The following is a 16,416-nucleotide window of genomic DNA, read 5'->3' as shown; positions in this document are numbered from 1 at the left end:
GGCGGAGAAGATCGAGAGGCCCGTGAGGCCCATGTACAGTGTATCCGTATAAGTCGGTTCACGTTGCATCCCCTGCCTCTGTGAATGCCGCAAGTTAGTCACCGTCCCTTCAGTGCGGTATGAGATTTGTCCACTAGAGGGTGGTGGGAAGCGGACGGTGCGGCCGAGTCGACCGAAGGGTCCGGACCGCATCGGATATTATAGATACGAGCGAAGGGAGGTGAGTCGTCGCCCGCTCGGTCCACGTCAGCTTGGAATGAAGGGTCTCTTGTATTTTACCGCGATGCCTAAATCCTGTAGGAGCATGCAACGTGGAGTTGTGTAATGTACCTTGGGCTGAAGGCAAGACACGGTAAGGTACGGGAAGCTTGAGTTACCATGTGTAAGCTATCCAGAGTTGCGGAAGATTCCCAACAGGGCGGGTTGGATCCTGGCGGGGCATCCTTTCTGGTCAGACGGGAACGTCCACAACCAAGTCAGCGGGAATATTTGGCTTGGATGGCACAAAGTCCCTGGTTCTCCGCCGCCTTATCATCTCTCCAGGTGAAAGCTCGGTGTGTCCAGGTGTGTTCGGTGTACCAGGGTTGCTTTCCTGGTGGTGTGCCGGCGTGGGGGGATCTTATTGGATCGTTCCGTCTGTGCCCAAGCAGATTTACGGTACCTGCTCCTTGGGTGCTCCTTCCATTCCAGATTCAGAGGGTTGGTTCTACGTGTGTCTATCCCGGTCTCTTGGTGCCGGTACGTATCACAACTTACGCCATCGCTGCTTACCTCATTTGTATTTGGTAATTGGCCCTTCCTGCAGCCCTCGTAAATCTGACAGACGGCAATCTCTCCGACACGTGCAACGGCAACATTGGCACGCAATTGTCGCCGACGACCCTCTTCCGCCTTACATCCACCCAAGCACCCAAGCCACCCTCAAGCGTCAACTTGGCATCATCCTCAGGGGACGTGTCGGCCCAGTTGGCTTCAAGATCGGCACACCGGTCTGGTCTTGCACACACACTTCGTCTGCTTCAAGTCTGCTCTGTTCCTCCGCATCCCGAGACCCCTTTCCAATGCATCTCAGTCAGTTTCGATACATGAAAACACCCATCATCCGGGTTCACGGAGGACGTTATGATGAATCCATGACCCCAAGTCGGCAAAGTTGCTCCGAACCTAGCGCACAGAGAATCCACCCGTGATGGATGGACTTTTGTGCTATGGTGCTATGGGCGCTGGGCGATTCGCGTCGCAAGCGGCATTCTCGAATTAGCACTGAGCACCATCTCGGCCTAGCAGTCACGGCGGATGAATCATTTTGCCATCGGGCATACCGGTCAAGAGCCTATTCAATGGGAACTGGGTATCCTGGTTGTTCGCCCTAGTTCCTCTCTGCTCCGCACCACTAGGCAATGCTTGTCTGATCAAGCTTATTGAGCTGTCGTTTCTTTTTTCGGTTCTCTCTTCTTTCTCTGTCGTCCCTATTGTTTGTCGTCTCGATATTCTCGAGTACTGAATCACCGGACGAGTCACCGGCAGGCGAACCATCGGGTACACGGTTGCTTTACAAATCAACATGGGAAACATTAGTCCGAGTAGTAGGCACGGGCGCAAGTTTTGATGATGTGGCGGCGTTCAGTGGGAAACAAGCGCAGCCTTATCCGTCTGCAGCATCCAACGAGATGCCTGTGAAACTCGAGCTACTCCCAAATGGCTTGTACCAGGTGTTCGCAAGTGCGTCTCTAGGGGCTCGGAGCGACCCCAAAGAACAATACATTGCGTACCTAGACACCTAGACTGAAGGCTCTGACTCCTCCGCTCGACTAACGCCCACCCAAACTCCGCAGATATGTCGTTATGTCCATTACTTCCACCGAGTCGGCGGAACCGGTACTGCACGCTGCGTAAATGCAGCCCCATGAGCAGAGACAGGGGGGGCGGCTGATGTACAGTAAGCGATGCAACTCCGGAGAACCTGTCTTGGCCTCCAATCTGCCTAAGCAGAGAGCCTCAGAGACCCCCAAGGGATGTTGCGGACTTTCGGAACATTCCAGATCTACGAAATGGGGTCAAGCCTAAGATGAGATACTCGGTTATCCAGTGCAAGAAGAGGGATGCATCACGAATCGCAACCACACCCGCGGCACGCATGCGGAGATTGGACAACGTTCACTTCTGTCGTTACCAAGCAGCAACGCCAAAGTCGTGCAAAGCTGCTCACATCTTGGGTTATTTCCCCTTTTGGGCTCGGTGCTGAAGTGTTTGTAGTAGGGCTTACCAATGACGCCCTTACATCACGCTTCGAGTCGTCCATACGTACCACCGTAACGGCCCAGCCTAACGCATCCTTCTCGGACCTGAACGCACCACCAGCATGTTGGAACGATCAGTTGCCCGTTATGTTACCGCGACATAGCACACACGTTAGCCTTGCACCATACACAATGAGCCATCGCATCAAATGTCTCCGTTCAGGAGTCCCCCCCTTGTCAGCTTCCCATCGCGCCCAGGCGTCTACCGCACTTCGGAGTGAACCAAGGCTACACTTGCGGGTTGTCTCTCTTCCTCCGAGCGGCGGGCTCCCGGCGTCAAGGCTCTGCAAACTCCGACCCGCATCGCTTCCAGGTTCTTATCGGGTTGTCTGATCAGATACATAAGAGAGGCGGGCCTCCCCTGGTCTTTGCACCCTCGTCTATTCAGTGGCACGCACTTTAGAGACATTCAGCCTCAACCTAATCATCCTAGGATCTAATCCTTGCTTGGATTTGAGAAGCCACAAGCTATTACAGGCATATCAAACTCTCAGTCTTACCGCCAGAGTACTCGAGCTACATGCTCCACAACACCGCAGCTATGACTTCAACTACCAGCACCCTAGTAACACCCCGAGAGAAGGCCGGGGAGAAGACAGGAGGAGAGACAGATCGGGAGAACACCCCTACACCATCAATGCTTGACGAAGAGGTAGTAGAGAAGAAGGAGGAGGCCGGCACTGCAACAGATGAGGAGGCCGGCTCATCACAACCAACGGAACCCAAAGAGCCCGAATACCCCACCGGCATCCGGCTCACCTTCATCGTCGTCGCTCTCGTTCTCAGCATTTTCCTGGTTGCTCTCGATATGACCATTGTCGCAACCGCCATTCCCAAAATCACAGATGAATTCCGTGGTCTGGATCAGGTCGCCTGGTATGGAGCAGCTTTCTTCATGTGTGTTGCCGCTTTCCAGTCAACATGTAAGTCATCCAATCTCCCCTAAACAGTGGGCACTTTCTTCGGCCAGAACATCACTAACAGCATCGTGAACAGGGGGTAAGGCATACAAGTACTTCCCACTCAAGACGTCGTTCCTGCTCTCCATCTTCATTTTCGAAGTTGGCAGTCTTATCTGCGGTGTCGCTCCCAACTCCGTCGCCCTCATCGTCGGCCGCGCCATCGCCGGTGTTGGCGCCGCAGGTATCGGCTCCGGTGCCTACACCATCATCGGCTTCTCCGCTCCACCCGACAAGCGACCCACCTTCACCGGTATCATCGGAGCCTCGTACGGTATTGCCTCGGTCATTGGGCCTCTGATCGGCGGAGCCTTCACCGACCACGTCAGCTGGCGCTGGTGCTTCTACATCAACCTCCCCATCGGAGGTCTCTCTGCCGCCATCATCCTCTTCTACTTCCACACCCCGCCACAGGCCGTTCCCGTGAAGGCGAGCATGCTTGAGAAGTTCCTTCAAATGGATCTCATTGGCACCGCCCTCATCATGGCGGCGACCATCTCCTTCCTGCTCGCTCTGCAGTGGGGAGGCCACCAGCACCCCTGGAACTCGTCCACCGTCATCGGTCTGTTTGTCGGCTTTGGCCTGATGATTGTCGCTTTCATCGCCCTTGAGTGGTACCAAGGCGAGCGTGCCATGATCGCGCCTCGCCTCATCAGCGACCGCACTGTCTACATCTCCTCCGCATACGCCTTCTTCTTCGCCGGCGCCTACTTCGTTCTGGTCTACTACCTGCCCATTTACTTCCAGTCCGTCGACAACGCATCTCCCACGCAATCCGGCGTCCGCAACTTGCCGCTTATTATCGCCGTCACCATTGCCACCGTTGCCTCGGGCATCTCCATCTCCGCCACAGGACTTTATACCCCGATCCTTGTTGTCGGCGCTGCTCTCGCTACCGTCGGCGCCGGCCTCCTCTACACCCTTGACATCGGCACTGGAAGCGATAAGTGGATTGGATACCAGGTGCTCGCCGGTCTCGCATGGGGTGCTGCTTTCCAGGTTCCCATTATTGCCGTCCAGGGCACAGTTAGCGAGAGTGATCTTGCATCCGCCACCGCTGTTCTGCTCTGTAAGCCCATCTCTAACAAATTATCTTCGATGGAATTTTACTAACACTAAATCTCACAGTCTTCCAAACCGTCGGTGGAGCCTTCTACGTCGCCGCAGCCCAGTCAGGCTTCCTCATCACTGTCCTGAAGAAGGTTGCCGAAAACGTGCCCAACGTAGACCCCAACCTCGTTGCCCTCACCGGCGCAACCCAGATCCGCACCGCCTTCCCCGCCGATGCCGTCCCGGGCGTCATCCAGGCCTACATGGACGGTCTCAAGGTCGCCTTTGCCCTGGCCGTCGCCGGTGCCGGCATCTCGTTCCTCATCTCTCTCGGATCGAGATGGAGCAAGCTCAACACCAAGAACCTGGCTGGCGCCGCCTAACTTATTGTCGTTCCGTCACGAGAAAGAAGTGGGAGATTCCATGTTCTCAGCCTTTGGGTATTGTTCGACTACGATGAGCTTTCCCTTTTGTCCTTCACTAGATACCATGCTCGACTGTGTAGGAAAGTCTTATAGAATCTGATAATAGGCAGACGGGCCATGGAGTTTTGGTTGCATTTAGGGGGAGAAGGAGGACTTTTGGTCTATCTACGAGGGTGCTTAATTCAGGGCCACCCAACTCTTGTTCTTTACGAAGATAATGTCAAATTTCCGTTGTCAACGCACGACATGTGTCAATATGAATTCTTGTGACTGTGTGAATCGATGATTAAGTCTGCCGGTGCGCTATCATCGTGATTCCGCTCGGCGATGATTCATGTTCCATTCTCGATGGAGGCTAGAATGGATAGTCGAGTCGTTCTCACCCAGATACATTGTGTAAGGCAAGGGTCGGATGTAGCAAGGTGACAGATACGCACGGTAGACGCAGGAGCAAGGTATGACAAGCACAAGGGCAATAGTACAACGGGGGCGATGGAGCGATGTAGCGATGAAGCGACGAAGGAAAGTGCCAATATACTTCTTCGGGTATGCTTAAGTCAGGTCTTCTTACCCCTCGCACGCATTCGTTCTTCCTTCAGATTGCACGAGCGGATCTATGAGTTTCCATTCTAGCACACCTCAATTCCTCCTCATGCAAACAACTCCTGAGTCTTCCGCCTCGTCTCCCCCGCAGACGAGTCAGTAGGCAACTGCTCAACCTTGTACTCGAAATCCTTCTGTATCCCCCTCACCGGCTGCAGCTCCGTCTCGCTGTCCTGCGCCGAAGAGACACGGCCGTCGCTCTCGCCTTCCAGCCGTACCGCACCCTTCTGCCACTTCCTCGACCGCAGCGACATGCCGCCCGAGCCCCCAATCGTGGGACCCACGTACTTTGCCGTCGTCTTCCTCGTCGCGTTTCTGTTCTTGCTGAGGAGGAAGCGGAAGGCGGGGAGCGTGGCGACGATGATGCTGACGGACGACTCGATGTGGCTCCACATGCTCAGGAGCACCGGCCCGTTGGCCACCGTCGTCGGGTCCTTTGCTGCGTCGCCTGTGGCTTTCGTCACCTGTGCGAGCCGCGCGATGGCGAAGGCTACGATGATGCCGCCAAGGGAGAAGAGGATGGCTAGGCCGAACTTGTGGGATGGGGAGGTGCTCAGCTTGCGCAGGAGGTTGAGAGGCAGGATCATGACTGTTTGCGTTGTGTAAGTAACATGGGAGGCTTACTACAGCTTTGGATCCGTCACGTACTGAGAATATCTGCCGCAACATCTGCGCTAGTCGCGAACTTGATGGATGCATCAGCTCTTACTAGGTCTTCTGGCGCACTGCACCCGGCTGGTTCTGCAGCGTTAATTATTTAACCAACGGTCTAGGGTTCGCGAAAACGTACTCGCACTCCAATATTTCGTCAACGGTGTGCATGTCAAGAAATTTGAAAACATGCATGCTAGATACAGCACCAGGACCGCACCGAAGCACATCCACCAGGCGCGAATGTATTTGGGCAGTCCGGTGACCAGCCTTCGTACGAAGAAGAGAATGGAGAACTTTGCTGTTGATCACATGAAGACAGTCAGTGTTGTTCACCACCGTATCCATTTGTGAAAACTAGAGAGGAAGAGACATACCGGCCCACAGTGTCGTCCAGAACAGCAGCATCTGACAGAACATCAACTTAAGAGATGCAATCGTCCTGGCGATGAACTCCTCGGGCCCTAAAGGCACGGGTGTCATAGGATCTTTGGCAGCCGCCTTGGTATACTCGCCGGCGAGGTAGAACTGCGGCAGCATGCAAGTGATGACTGCGGTCAAGGCCGTCAGAGTCACGAGTCCTGCGATGATGAAGTAGTCGTCGGCAAAGAGGCGCCGCTGGAGTATCCATTGGAAGGTGCCTCGGAAGATGGTCATCCCAAAGGCGGCTCCCCACATGACCCAGATGAGTATCTGTCAGACATAAGATATCGTATTAGCTAACAGATAACGGAGCGATATAGGGTAGCATGGCCAATGCGACGGTTACGACCGAGGCACGGATCAGAGATCGACAAACGGAGACGTTGCCCCGGCCGTGCCGGACTCCGAGTAAGCGGGGGGCGGGGCGGCACGGGCGGGTCGGTTTGCTGCTTACCATCATCTCAGTGTAGCCGAGCACCGGAGTCGCCATATTGCGAGTCGTTCGTCTACCGGACGATGTCGGTTTGCGTCTCTGGGTCGGATATTGGTTTTACGCAGAGGTTCGACAGTGGCACAGCAGCTGAGCATCGGAAAAGTGGCCACACGAGAGCATTAAAAGAACGCATTCACATTGCTTTTTTCTCTTTTTTGCCTTTTGCCTTTGCCCCCCCCGAACCGACCTGCTGGATCAGGGGCGCTACCCCGAGACGCATCCTGCCCATGCGAGTTGACAGAAGGATGGAAGGGATTCTCGTCACTCACCTGCGGGATTACCGGCTAGGTTTGCGCCATTCCAGCAGGGCAATATCTTTTGTGCTCTTTCTCGCTCGTGTCAACGGACATGCTAGCCCGAGTCGGGATTCGGACGACGTGGGGTTGAACAAGGGTATTTGGGTATCGACGGGGGGCTCGCCACCAACGGCAGCACCTCATCTCGCGTCTGCGAGGATGCTACCGACCTGCCAATGAGAGAGTCGTCAAATCATGAGACTACTGCACTCGATAGCAGACCTCAACCAACTTGCATGATCCCCTCCATCCTTCGCTAACGATATTTCTGCAGCTTCATGGGATCCCCTGGGAGGCGAATTCCTCCCAATTTTAATATACTTGCCATCGCTACGAAACTGGGTTCGAAACCCGGAATCCCGCGATAGAAGAATGCTTGACTTTCCTCCTGCATCCAGACCTCCTCCACGTTTCGTCGTGGTTCATCGCTTCTCTGACTGACTCCTGCCAAGTTGCCTTAGTCAACAACCATGGTTCGCGCCGCATCCCTCGTCGCCAGCTTGCTGGCTGTCGTCACAAACCCCCTCGTCGTTGCGGCTGAGAGCAGCGCCGACGCCGCCACCAATTCGGCCGTCGTAGCCAGCCTTCCAGGTTCAGAGAAGATCGCCTGTGGACTGCTCAACTCCCGCTACCCCAAGCAGACCTTTTACTCCGGCTCCGATGGTTACACCTACGAGACGCAGACGCAGTACTGGTCCGCAACGGAGTACAACACACCAGCTTGCGTCTTTGTCCCACAGAATGCCCAGCAGGTGTCTTTTGCTGTTACTACACTGACTTTGAGCTTGACCAAGTTCGCCGTCCGCAGCGGAGGTCATATGCCAGTTGTGGGATACAACAGCATCGGATCATCTGGCGTCCTGCTGTCAACGTCCAACCTGACCACTCTGGCTCTCTCCAGCGACAAGTCCACTGTATCTGTTGGCGCTGGCTACAGGTGGAGAGATGTCTACTCCTACCTCGCGCCTTCCGGCCTGGCAGTCGTCGGAGGCCGTATTGGGGGTGTTGGCGTCCCCGGTCTGCTTCTTGGGGGCGGAATATCCTTCTACTCCAACCAGTACGGCTTCGCAGCCGACAACGTTGTTCGGTACCAGGCCGTGCTCTCCAGCGGCTTAGTCGTCGAGGCCACCGCTACCAATGCCTACTCGGACCTCTTCTGGGCCCTCAAGGGAGGCGGTAACTCCTTTGCTATTGTCACTCGCTTCGACCTCAAGACCTTTGTGTCGCCCAAGGTATGGGTAGGAATCTCGCAGTACGCGCAGACGGACAGCGCCAAGTACCTCGACGCCGTCTACAACTTTGGCAAGTTCGGTTCCGCGGATGGCAAAGCCGCCATTATTCCCACCATCCTCACCTATCCTTCGTACAACATCACCGCGTACGCGGCTGCCCGCTTCTACGACTCCGAGACCGCGCCCGCGACTGCGTTCGAGAACTTTACGTCTCCTGCCCTGACGCCTGTGGCCGATTCCTATGCCCTGCAGCCTCTCGCCGATTATGTGACTGCCGTTGACGCACTCCAACCCACCGGTCTCCGACAAGAGTGAGTCGTCTCAACCCCTCGAGCTCTTATCTTGCCAACTCACTAACCCTCTTCAAGATTCCGCGTCATGTCCCTTGTAGTCAACCGCGACGCAGTAGACTACGTCCACGACACCTTCCTCACAGCCACCAGCGCCAGCCTCACCAGCATCGTCGGCCTGTCGGCCTCCGTCACCTTCCAACCCATCACCAAGGAGTTCATCCAGCAGGGCGTCGCCAAGGGCGGCAATCCCCAGGGCGTGGACCCGTCCAAGGCGCCGTACTTTTGGGTCGTCGAGAACCTGACGTGGCAAGACGCCAAGGACGACGCCGCGGTGAAGGCCTTTGCCGACAGCGTTACGGCGGAGATCGAGGCCGGGTTAGTGGCCAAGGGCGTCGCGGGCGGGTATTTGTACTTGAACGATGCGGGACAGGGGCAGAAGATCTTCCAGAGTTACCCGACGGCGAACCTGGTAAAGCTCAAGGCTATTCGCGCCAAGTATGACCCGTTGAGGATTTACACGAACCTCTTGGTCGGGGGTTGGAAGGTGCTTGACGCCTGATGATTATCTGATACTGACGGTCGCTGTCGCTTTCCACTAATCAGCTGAGAATAATGTTTATAGTAATGTGTACTTAATGTGAGCATGATGACCAACCTTGAAAATTGCTGTGTACGTGTTTGTGATCCGACGAGCTTCCATGAGGCGAATTCGAGGCTTCCATGAAAACCCGCATACTTTGGAGTAACGCCACTGGACTGTTCAGTTAGCCGCCTCCTTTCTCCTGTCCGTACGAATCCTGGAGCAAACATCAGCAGAAACATCGCAGTACAACCATGCAATCAGCAAAACACTGACACAGCTGTTCCTAGGAAAACAAAAATTCAACTTTTGTAGGTATTCCAATCTCGCTATAAAATGCAAAATGCGCCCTTCGTCCTTTCTACCTCTTTGCAACTCTAATCCGTACACCCACCCACACCCCACAGCAAAAAAAGAAGTCTATGAAGAGCCGCCCGTAACCTTGACACTACCATCCTCCATACCAAAGTACGCAGCCACGGGCTTCTGCGCCAACCCGACCTTGCCGGCCGCAGCGGCCTCGACGCCGTTGAGGCCGTGGAAGATGCCAATCTCGACGATGCCGGGGATCATGAGCAGCTCCTTGGCGAGCGCGGAAACCTCCCACGCGCCGCTGGCGTTCCGGGCGCTGCCGTCGGAGACGTCTGAAGAAAGCAAGAGCTGCGGGAAGGGCGCGTCGATGAGCCACATGCCGTTGTCGGTGACGACTTCGCCGGCTTTGCCGGGGGCGCCGGGCCGCACGGCGGGCTTGACGGCGCCGAGGGCCGTGAGCCTGTCCAGCACGTCGGGGGCGGACATGGGGAGGACTTCGATGGGGATTGCCTTCCAGTTTGTGAGCAGTCTCGCGGAGAGCTTGCGGTAATCTGGGATATTTAATCAGCTCGATTCTCAGGTCTTCCTGCCGGGGGGGGGGGGGGGGGGGTGGGCGGCGGGCGGGGGGGGGGGGGGGTGGGGGGGGTGGGGGGGGGTTTCGCGCAGGGTGTGGCTGGGGTGGGGGGGGGGGGGGGGAGGTGTTTTTGTGTTTTCTGTTTGTGTCCGGGGGGCGGGGGGGGGGGGGGGGGGGGGGGGGGGGGGGGGGGGGACTCACCAGCGACAACGACAAACTTCTTCGCAGCGATAGCAACAAGCTTCTCCTGGAACAGACACGCGCCGCCGCCCTTGATGCAGTTGAGCTCGGCGTCCACCTCGTCGGCGCCGTCAAACGCGACGTCGATGGCGACGAGCTTGCCGTCCGGGCCGAGGGGTCTGTCGTCGAGGTTGCACAGGCGCAACCCGGCGGCGCGGATGAGGCCCTTTGACTGGCTGCCCGTCGGGAAGAAGGTCATGTCGCCGTAGAACGCGGGACCCTTGGCGGCGATGGCGTCGACGACGTAGACGACTGTGCTGCCGGAGCCGATGCCGACGTAGCGGGCGCCCGGGGCGAGGTGTTCGTCTACGGCGCGGTAGGCGGCTGCCTTTTTGGCTTGTTCGACGAGGGACATTGTGGGTGTGGTTGTGAGGGTGCGGCGGGGGAGGTGAAGGGAGGTTGATGGTAGGGTGGTTTTGGCTGTGCGGGATGGCGTGAGGGTGTGGAAAAGATGAGTTTTGGTGGTGAGGTGTGAGAAGGGGCGTGAGGTGGTAGATGAGGACGAGAGGAAGTGGAGTGACGAGACTTTTGATCTTATAAGTCTTCTACTTGCGCTGATGCTAGTCAGGGACATGGAAGGCGAGGGCGAGGCGGGAGTCGGGATGAGGTGGTGGTGTTATAGTGGGATGAGCCATAAAGTTGCGTCTCTTGCGGCTGTCCGGGCTTACTCAGGAACCTGAATCGTGACGCGGGACGGGGAGAGTGGGCTCGGATCTCCGGCTGGCGACGGCTGGTTCCAGATGGAGGGTGTCGTGGATTCATCCCAGAGATGGACTTGGACAAAGAGGTATTTGCGGCTGGCATAGGAATATTGCGTTCGGTCAATTGTAATCCGAACCATTAGAAGGCATTGAATTCTCTGGTATCTGATTGATGTCTTTTGCGGTCACCAAGGCGAGTGCCGCAAAATCAGAGGGCTGATCCCACGGTGAGCCTCGGTGAGAACCCCTCCTTCACCGAGCGCGGGGCACACCACCCATCATATGTCAATGCACCTCAAGAACTCAGGAACCACTTCTTTTTTTCACCGTCTCCACATAATGACGTACCCAACGGTGATTTCCAGGGACGTCTGTTCTTCTCCACCACGCAGCACCGACTCAACGCCCGCCTTTTATCGTCTCAGAAGTCAGAAACCGGATCCGCCGAATCAGACCGGGACGGCAAGACCTCGGAGGGGAAACCGGGAGTCCCACCGGTGTGCGTCCCGGTGGAGAATTGCCGGTGGAGAAGGAGGGAAAAGTCTGTACCTTTCATAGGAGATTAGGAAGATCCTTCTCAAGGAACTACCCTCGCGGTCTTCGCGGGTAGTAAAAGGGTTTTATGCTTGACGACGTCATTTTGCTTAAGTATGGAGACTGGTAGATGTTCTGAGGGAATATGGATGGGTCCAACAAAGGCTTCTGCTGCTTTAGAAGACGAATTTAAGGAACCGGGCGCGATGAATTAGCAAGCTCGTATTCGGTCGAGCAAGTTGGTGTCGATAAGATGCAACTCAACGATACTAAACCAGGTCAGATTGCGTCGTGGAGTCTCTTGAGTATGATGTGGCCATCTCTCTGATAGGCTCTGCTGGATCCTCTGCTAGCGTCTCGCCTGTAAGATGTCAATATGCAAATCTTCTGGGGAAACATCTCAGTTCTGGCAAAGTCTTCGACTACGATCGTCGCACAGCGAGCAACGTCAACATGGATGGAGAGGATGCGAAGAACAACCATCATTATTTCGCTTCTCATTGATTTGCGATTGAACAAGTGCTGACAGTGTTGACGATGCTTTACTGATAAGGATCAATAACCCATCCCGCTTTAGCTTCTTGTGCGATGTTGCACAGATGACAGGATAAAAGGCAAGTGACGGACTGAGGGAGAGTCTCCACGTTGCTAATATAAACGCAGTAATTCGCGATCCAAAGTCTAGTGAGATCCTTAGGCATTGAACTCATTGTCTTCTTCGCGCTTCCGATAGTCATCAACCGAAGTTCCCGCATCAAAGTGAAGAGGATAATACTCATCCACAACCTCGATAAGCCCGTCATCTTCGTTTATAGTCAGGTCCAATCTTCCTCGATAGCGGAACGTCTTTCCGCTGGCCTTATACTGGCTCGTCAGGTCGTTCGTATACGTTCCGGTTCCGACAAAGGCGAAAGTCACATAAACCTTCCCACCTTTCTTCAACTCCGGCCAGACAAGCTCAACGTGCATTTCGAAGTCGGGGTTCGCATGTTTCCACATCCCGACGTGATCTGCTATGCCGGCGTGCCCTTTGCGCTGAACCCGGAAGGCGTGATCGTTGTAGATTATCGATTTCGAGTGGAGGTCAATCCACTGCTGAGGAGGTCCGTGGGCATTGGATAGTGGGAAGACGCCGGCCCAGATGGCGGCTAGGTCTTTGGGAGTTGGGAGGTTTCCTGGTGATCAATTCTCGTCAGCGTCTTAAGAGGTGACAAGATGAACCGGGAGAACATCATGGGGGAGGGAGAAGGCGACTCGCTCTAGACTGAAGCCGACTTACTCATCACGGCCAAAAGTTTCTGGACAGGAGTTTCCAGAGGGACGTTGCTTGGATAAGGCCACTGAGAGGGAGACAGCAAGAATCGAGGCGGGCGATGTAGCTATTTAATCTTGAATACCGATCCTCTAGCGAGCTGTGAGACAAATATAACAGTCGAAAGCAAGCACTGTACTGGTGACGCCCAGAGTTCTTGCCGTTGGAAGTTGCCGGTCATCAAAGCTGGTCTTGGCACTATCAAGAACTGTAAAGTCTAGGTATACCTCGGCGACCAACCTGTAGTACAGGATCTTCCAAGGAAGGAATATACAATGCCCGCCATTCCGCGACAAGCCGATGTGCCTCGGCTGGTTCCTACAGCCGATGTATCGCGCTTCACGGCCCCCGGCTTACCATGGATCGAGGCCGCTCCGGTGAGCTGGTGAACAAGCATAGCTCTGACCTGCAGGACATAAGTGACCAAATTCGGATGATTTGTCCTCGATATAGGTACTAGCAACAACTTTGGGTGTGACGGTGACCCAATTAATCTAGACCGGGCAGTCAAGATACCAAACCTTATTCTGATCATAAAAGCACAGTGTAACCACTTGCGGTAACACAGTCTTACTTCACTCAGGACAATTGAAATGGCCTGTACCAATTCCTAGCATGTTTGAGTACATTTGACGCTAGTGAGGAGTCTGAAATTGCACAGGATGAGTCGAGCTTTTGGTCAACGACAGCTCCAGCGGCCGGGCGGCCGAGAAGGCTTCTCTACATAGGCTGGAAACAGCCTGAACAACAAAGTGCATTTGTAATGCTAAGGTTCAATTCGATGAGATCAAAGGGTTATGTGCGCCATTGTGGGATATGGCATTAAGAGGGCGCTCATATCAGTAGACTTGTCATCTAATGTGTTCAAAATGATAAGCATAGATGAGCGATACACTAAGTAGTGAAAGAGCATTGAGACAAGTTGAATTTCTAAGTGATTGTACTAACACTGAATGAAGGTAGGCGAGTTGATCGATGGTTTAACGACACCTTGTGGTTTACGTGCGGCCGAACCACCCGCCTCCCTCATCCCGCTCAATGTAGGTGTGGAGGGTGAACTCAGTGCCTGTGTAGGTAATAGTAAACACGGAACTTTGTCTTCAAGAGCCATGAAGTTCCGAGTTAGCGCATTTGGGAGACGCATTCTGGCGTCGCCTAATATAGAGCATATACTGGACTTGTTGCCTGATCTGACGATCTCCTTGGATGGCACAAATACGTACTTGGCATTGCTTGATTGGAACAGACTTTGTGTTCGGCGTTGTTAACTCGTGTTCAACTGCCCGATAGATAGCATGAGTTTACGTCTCGAAGAACAACGACTGCATGGCCAAAAGCCATGAGCAGCCATGGCAAAGGGTCCAGTCAAACCGGATCAAAATTTCCTCATGCAATCACTGTGGAATGTTGTCATCGAATCAAAAATCTACTGAACTGTCACATGGCAGATGTCGACGAATTGGGCATGTCAGTCAGAGAGGGGTATTTGGCTATCTATCATACGAATCAGAAGGCTCTGCTCCGTCCCGTTCTTCACACGATCACTTCCTCTTGTTATCATCCCCGTCGTCGCAGCTTTGTCAAGCAAACCGACTCCTTCACTTTGGAGGCACATTTTAGAAGTCCACGTGCAGTGGCGAGATAACAAAACTCTCTCATTGCGATGGCAGCATTACCGCTTCTCTCCACCTCAGCAGAGGCCCTAGTCATGGCACTCGCAGAGGTAGGGGTCGCTACAGCTGCAGTCGCCCCTGTTGCGCCCGTTGCAGCTGCAATCACATTCCCCGTTGCGGCTTTGGCCGTAGGTGCTGGCGCCGTGGCGGTCCGAATGGGACTGGTAGGTATATGTAGGGCTACTTGTATCCTTGATCTCCATAGCTGATGTTTGTCCTTGAATGCACCAGTTCAATACCTCAGACACCCCTCCGAGAATGTCCAAGATTCCCAAGAAGATGCTGAAAAGACTGTTCAAAGCCTATGGCAAGAAGATTCACAAGAGGCTGAAGAAAAGAACGCGTTACGATACGAACAATAGAAATGTGTGGAATAATACAGACTATCGAATCGATTTGGGACGGTCTAATAAGGTTCATGTCCATATCAAGACTTGGCACTTGCATTTCAACAAGACAGCAAGTAAGGACATCAGGGATATGTTTGAATTCCAGGGCTGCACAACGCATACAAAACTGCTTCGGGGTGTGTTTGATATTGAGAATCCACCGGATTACGAAGCCTGGGTAGAGACAATTTTGGAGTTATATCATGAGTGACGCATCGGGGTCTCTGAAGACAAGGTGCCTTCAGATATCTTGAATTACAAGATGCTTGGGCTTGTTTCCTTGCGAAAACAGCTTGTAGTACAGTTGAAGGATGGATTTCGCCTCAATTCTTTCAGTCTGCTACAACGAAAGACTGATCTCTTCGAAGGGTGTCACTTGTAGCGGGCTTAGAGATTGAGGACCAGCGAGTGTTCTATTTGGAGAAATATAGTAATTATGTTGAAAGGAGTTGGGCTTGATGTTATACAATGAGTTCAGTTAGATCACATCACGGACTGTCGCAGACAATACTATGACTAAGTACCGTCCAGATGATATCGCTCAAGGTCGGAAAAATATTAGCATTGAAATATTGAGGCTTCCTTTTACTTATTATTTCCACATTCAGCCTTTGAGGCTGGGGCTTCATTCTTTTCGATCGACTTACGGAGCCTTATTATAATCAAGAAATCTTGTCGACTAATCAAGTCACCAGAAGAAATGTGATATCCTGTTCAGGCGCCCACTAATTATGCCGTTCCTGTCAACAGCACTGGAAGCGCCCGTCTCGACTCTCGGTTGACGGGTCAGATCAATTTCTGTGCGAGGCAATCGAGTGAATCAAAAAATGCATTCTTCAACGAAGTTGGAGTCTAAGTTAACTGAGAGTTGCGCTGTTCGTTTCCGAAGACGAGTGTGAATTATAGGGCCAGTGCCCCTCTCCTTCAGTTCCATTCAGCCATTCTTTTTTTGTATAAAAGTTATCCTCTTACTCAAGCGTTTAGCCAGTCAGCCAACAGTTTCACTGCCAGTTCTTGAAATACATACACGCTCAATCGTACAAAGGATTTCCAGCGCGTGACTAGCCCTCTTGTGGGATCAGCATGACTATCACTAGCTAAGGTCAGGTAGATAGGACTACGTAATCATATTCGGGGCTGAATCAATACCCAATCACTGTCCTTTTCAAATGAAAGACAGCGAGAAGTTGTGCCTGTATCAAGTTATGACTTCCAACTGCCTCTACACGGCCCATTCTTTTCACAAAGCCCAAATGGAGTATATTATTTTCGGTGGACAGACGGTCTTCCTCAGGTTCACGGTTCTTGCGGATCTTATTCAGCGATGACATTTCAGTGAAGTAAAATTTGAAAAGGGACTAGTGAAGGCCGCAGAA

At 53.7% G+C, this 16,416-nt stretch overlaps 6 protein-coding genes across 6 annotated transcripts; 3 read left to right on the top strand and 3 right to left on the bottom strand.

Moving 5' to 3' along the window:
* Nucleotides 1–2,841: 2,841 nt before the first annotated feature.
* CABS01_04792 (major facilitator superfamily transporter) lies at nucleotides 2,842–4,692 on the top strand (the record flags this gene model as incomplete). The annotated part of the gene is made up of 3 exons (XM_060538162.1): nucleotides 2,842–3,223; nucleotides 3,297–4,328; nucleotides 4,388–4,692. 3 exons carry the CDS (start codon nucleotides 2,842–2,844, stop codon nucleotides 4,690–4,692), a joined length of 1,719 nt encoding a protein of 572 aa, XP_060389824.1.
* A 692-nt stretch (nucleotides 4,693–5,384) lies between these two features.
* On the bottom strand, nucleotides 5,385–6,901 carry CABS01_04791 (uncharacterized protein; the record flags this gene model as incomplete). The annotated part of the gene is made up of 5 exons (XM_060538161.1): nucleotides 5,385–5,926; nucleotides 5,986–6,072; nucleotides 6,128–6,289; nucleotides 6,366–6,681; nucleotides 6,866–6,901. 5 exons carry the CDS (start codon nucleotides 6,899–6,901, stop codon nucleotides 5,385–5,387), a joined length of 1,143 nt encoding a protein of 380 aa, XP_060389823.1.
* A 769-nt stretch (nucleotides 6,902–7,670) lies between these two features.
* On the top strand, nucleotides 7,671–9,284 carry CABS01_04790 (FAD binding domain-containing protein; the record flags this gene model as incomplete). The annotated part of the gene is made up of 2 exons (XM_060538160.1): nucleotides 7,671–8,743; nucleotides 8,801–9,284. 2 exons carry the CDS (start codon nucleotides 7,671–7,673, stop codon nucleotides 9,282–9,284), a joined length of 1,557 nt encoding a protein of 518 aa, XP_060389822.1.
* Nucleotides 9,285–9,725: 441 nt separating this feature from the next.
* CABS01_04789 (ribose 5-phosphate isomerase A) lies at nucleotides 9,726–10,786 on the bottom strand (the record flags this gene model as incomplete). The annotated part of the gene is made up of 2 exons (XM_060538159.1): nucleotides 9,726–10,168; nucleotides 10,393–10,786. The coding sequence occupies 2 exons, from the start codon at nucleotides 10,784–10,786 to the stop codon at nucleotides 9,726–9,728; spliced, it is 837 nt and encodes a 278-aa protein (XP_060389821.1).
* Nucleotides 10,787–12,359: 1,573 nt separating this feature from the next.
* Nucleotides 12,360–12,949, bottom strand: CABS01_04788 (uncharacterized protein; the record flags this gene model as incomplete). The annotated part of the gene is made up of 2 exons (XM_060538158.1): nucleotides 12,360–12,841; nucleotides 12,946–12,949. The coding sequence occupies 2 exons, from the start codon at nucleotides 12,947–12,949 to the stop codon at nucleotides 12,360–12,362; spliced, it is 486 nt and encodes a 161-aa protein (XP_060389820.1).
* A 1,692-nt stretch (nucleotides 12,950–14,641) lies between these two features.
* On the top strand, nucleotides 14,642–15,013 carry CABS01_04787 (uncharacterized protein; the record flags this gene model as incomplete). The annotated part of the gene is made up of 2 exons (XM_060538157.1): nucleotides 14,642–14,819; nucleotides 14,883–15,013. The coding sequence occupies 2 exons, from the start codon at nucleotides 14,642–14,644 to the stop codon at nucleotides 15,011–15,013; spliced, it is 309 nt and encodes a 102-aa protein (XP_060389819.1).
* Nucleotides 15,014–16,416: the final 1,403 nt, after the last annotated feature.

The sequence above is a fragment of the Colletotrichum abscissum genome (assembly GCF_030869225.1).
Source record: "Colletotrichum abscissum strain IMI 504890 chromosome Unknown Scaffold_9.1, whole genome shotgun sequence".
Taxonomy (NCBI): domain Eukaryota; kingdom Fungi; phylum Ascomycota; class Sordariomycetes; order Glomerellales; family Glomerellaceae; genus Colletotrichum; species Colletotrichum abscissum.
Note: the sequence above shows the minus strand (reverse complement) of the source record. Positions and strands in the feature narration are given on the sequence as shown.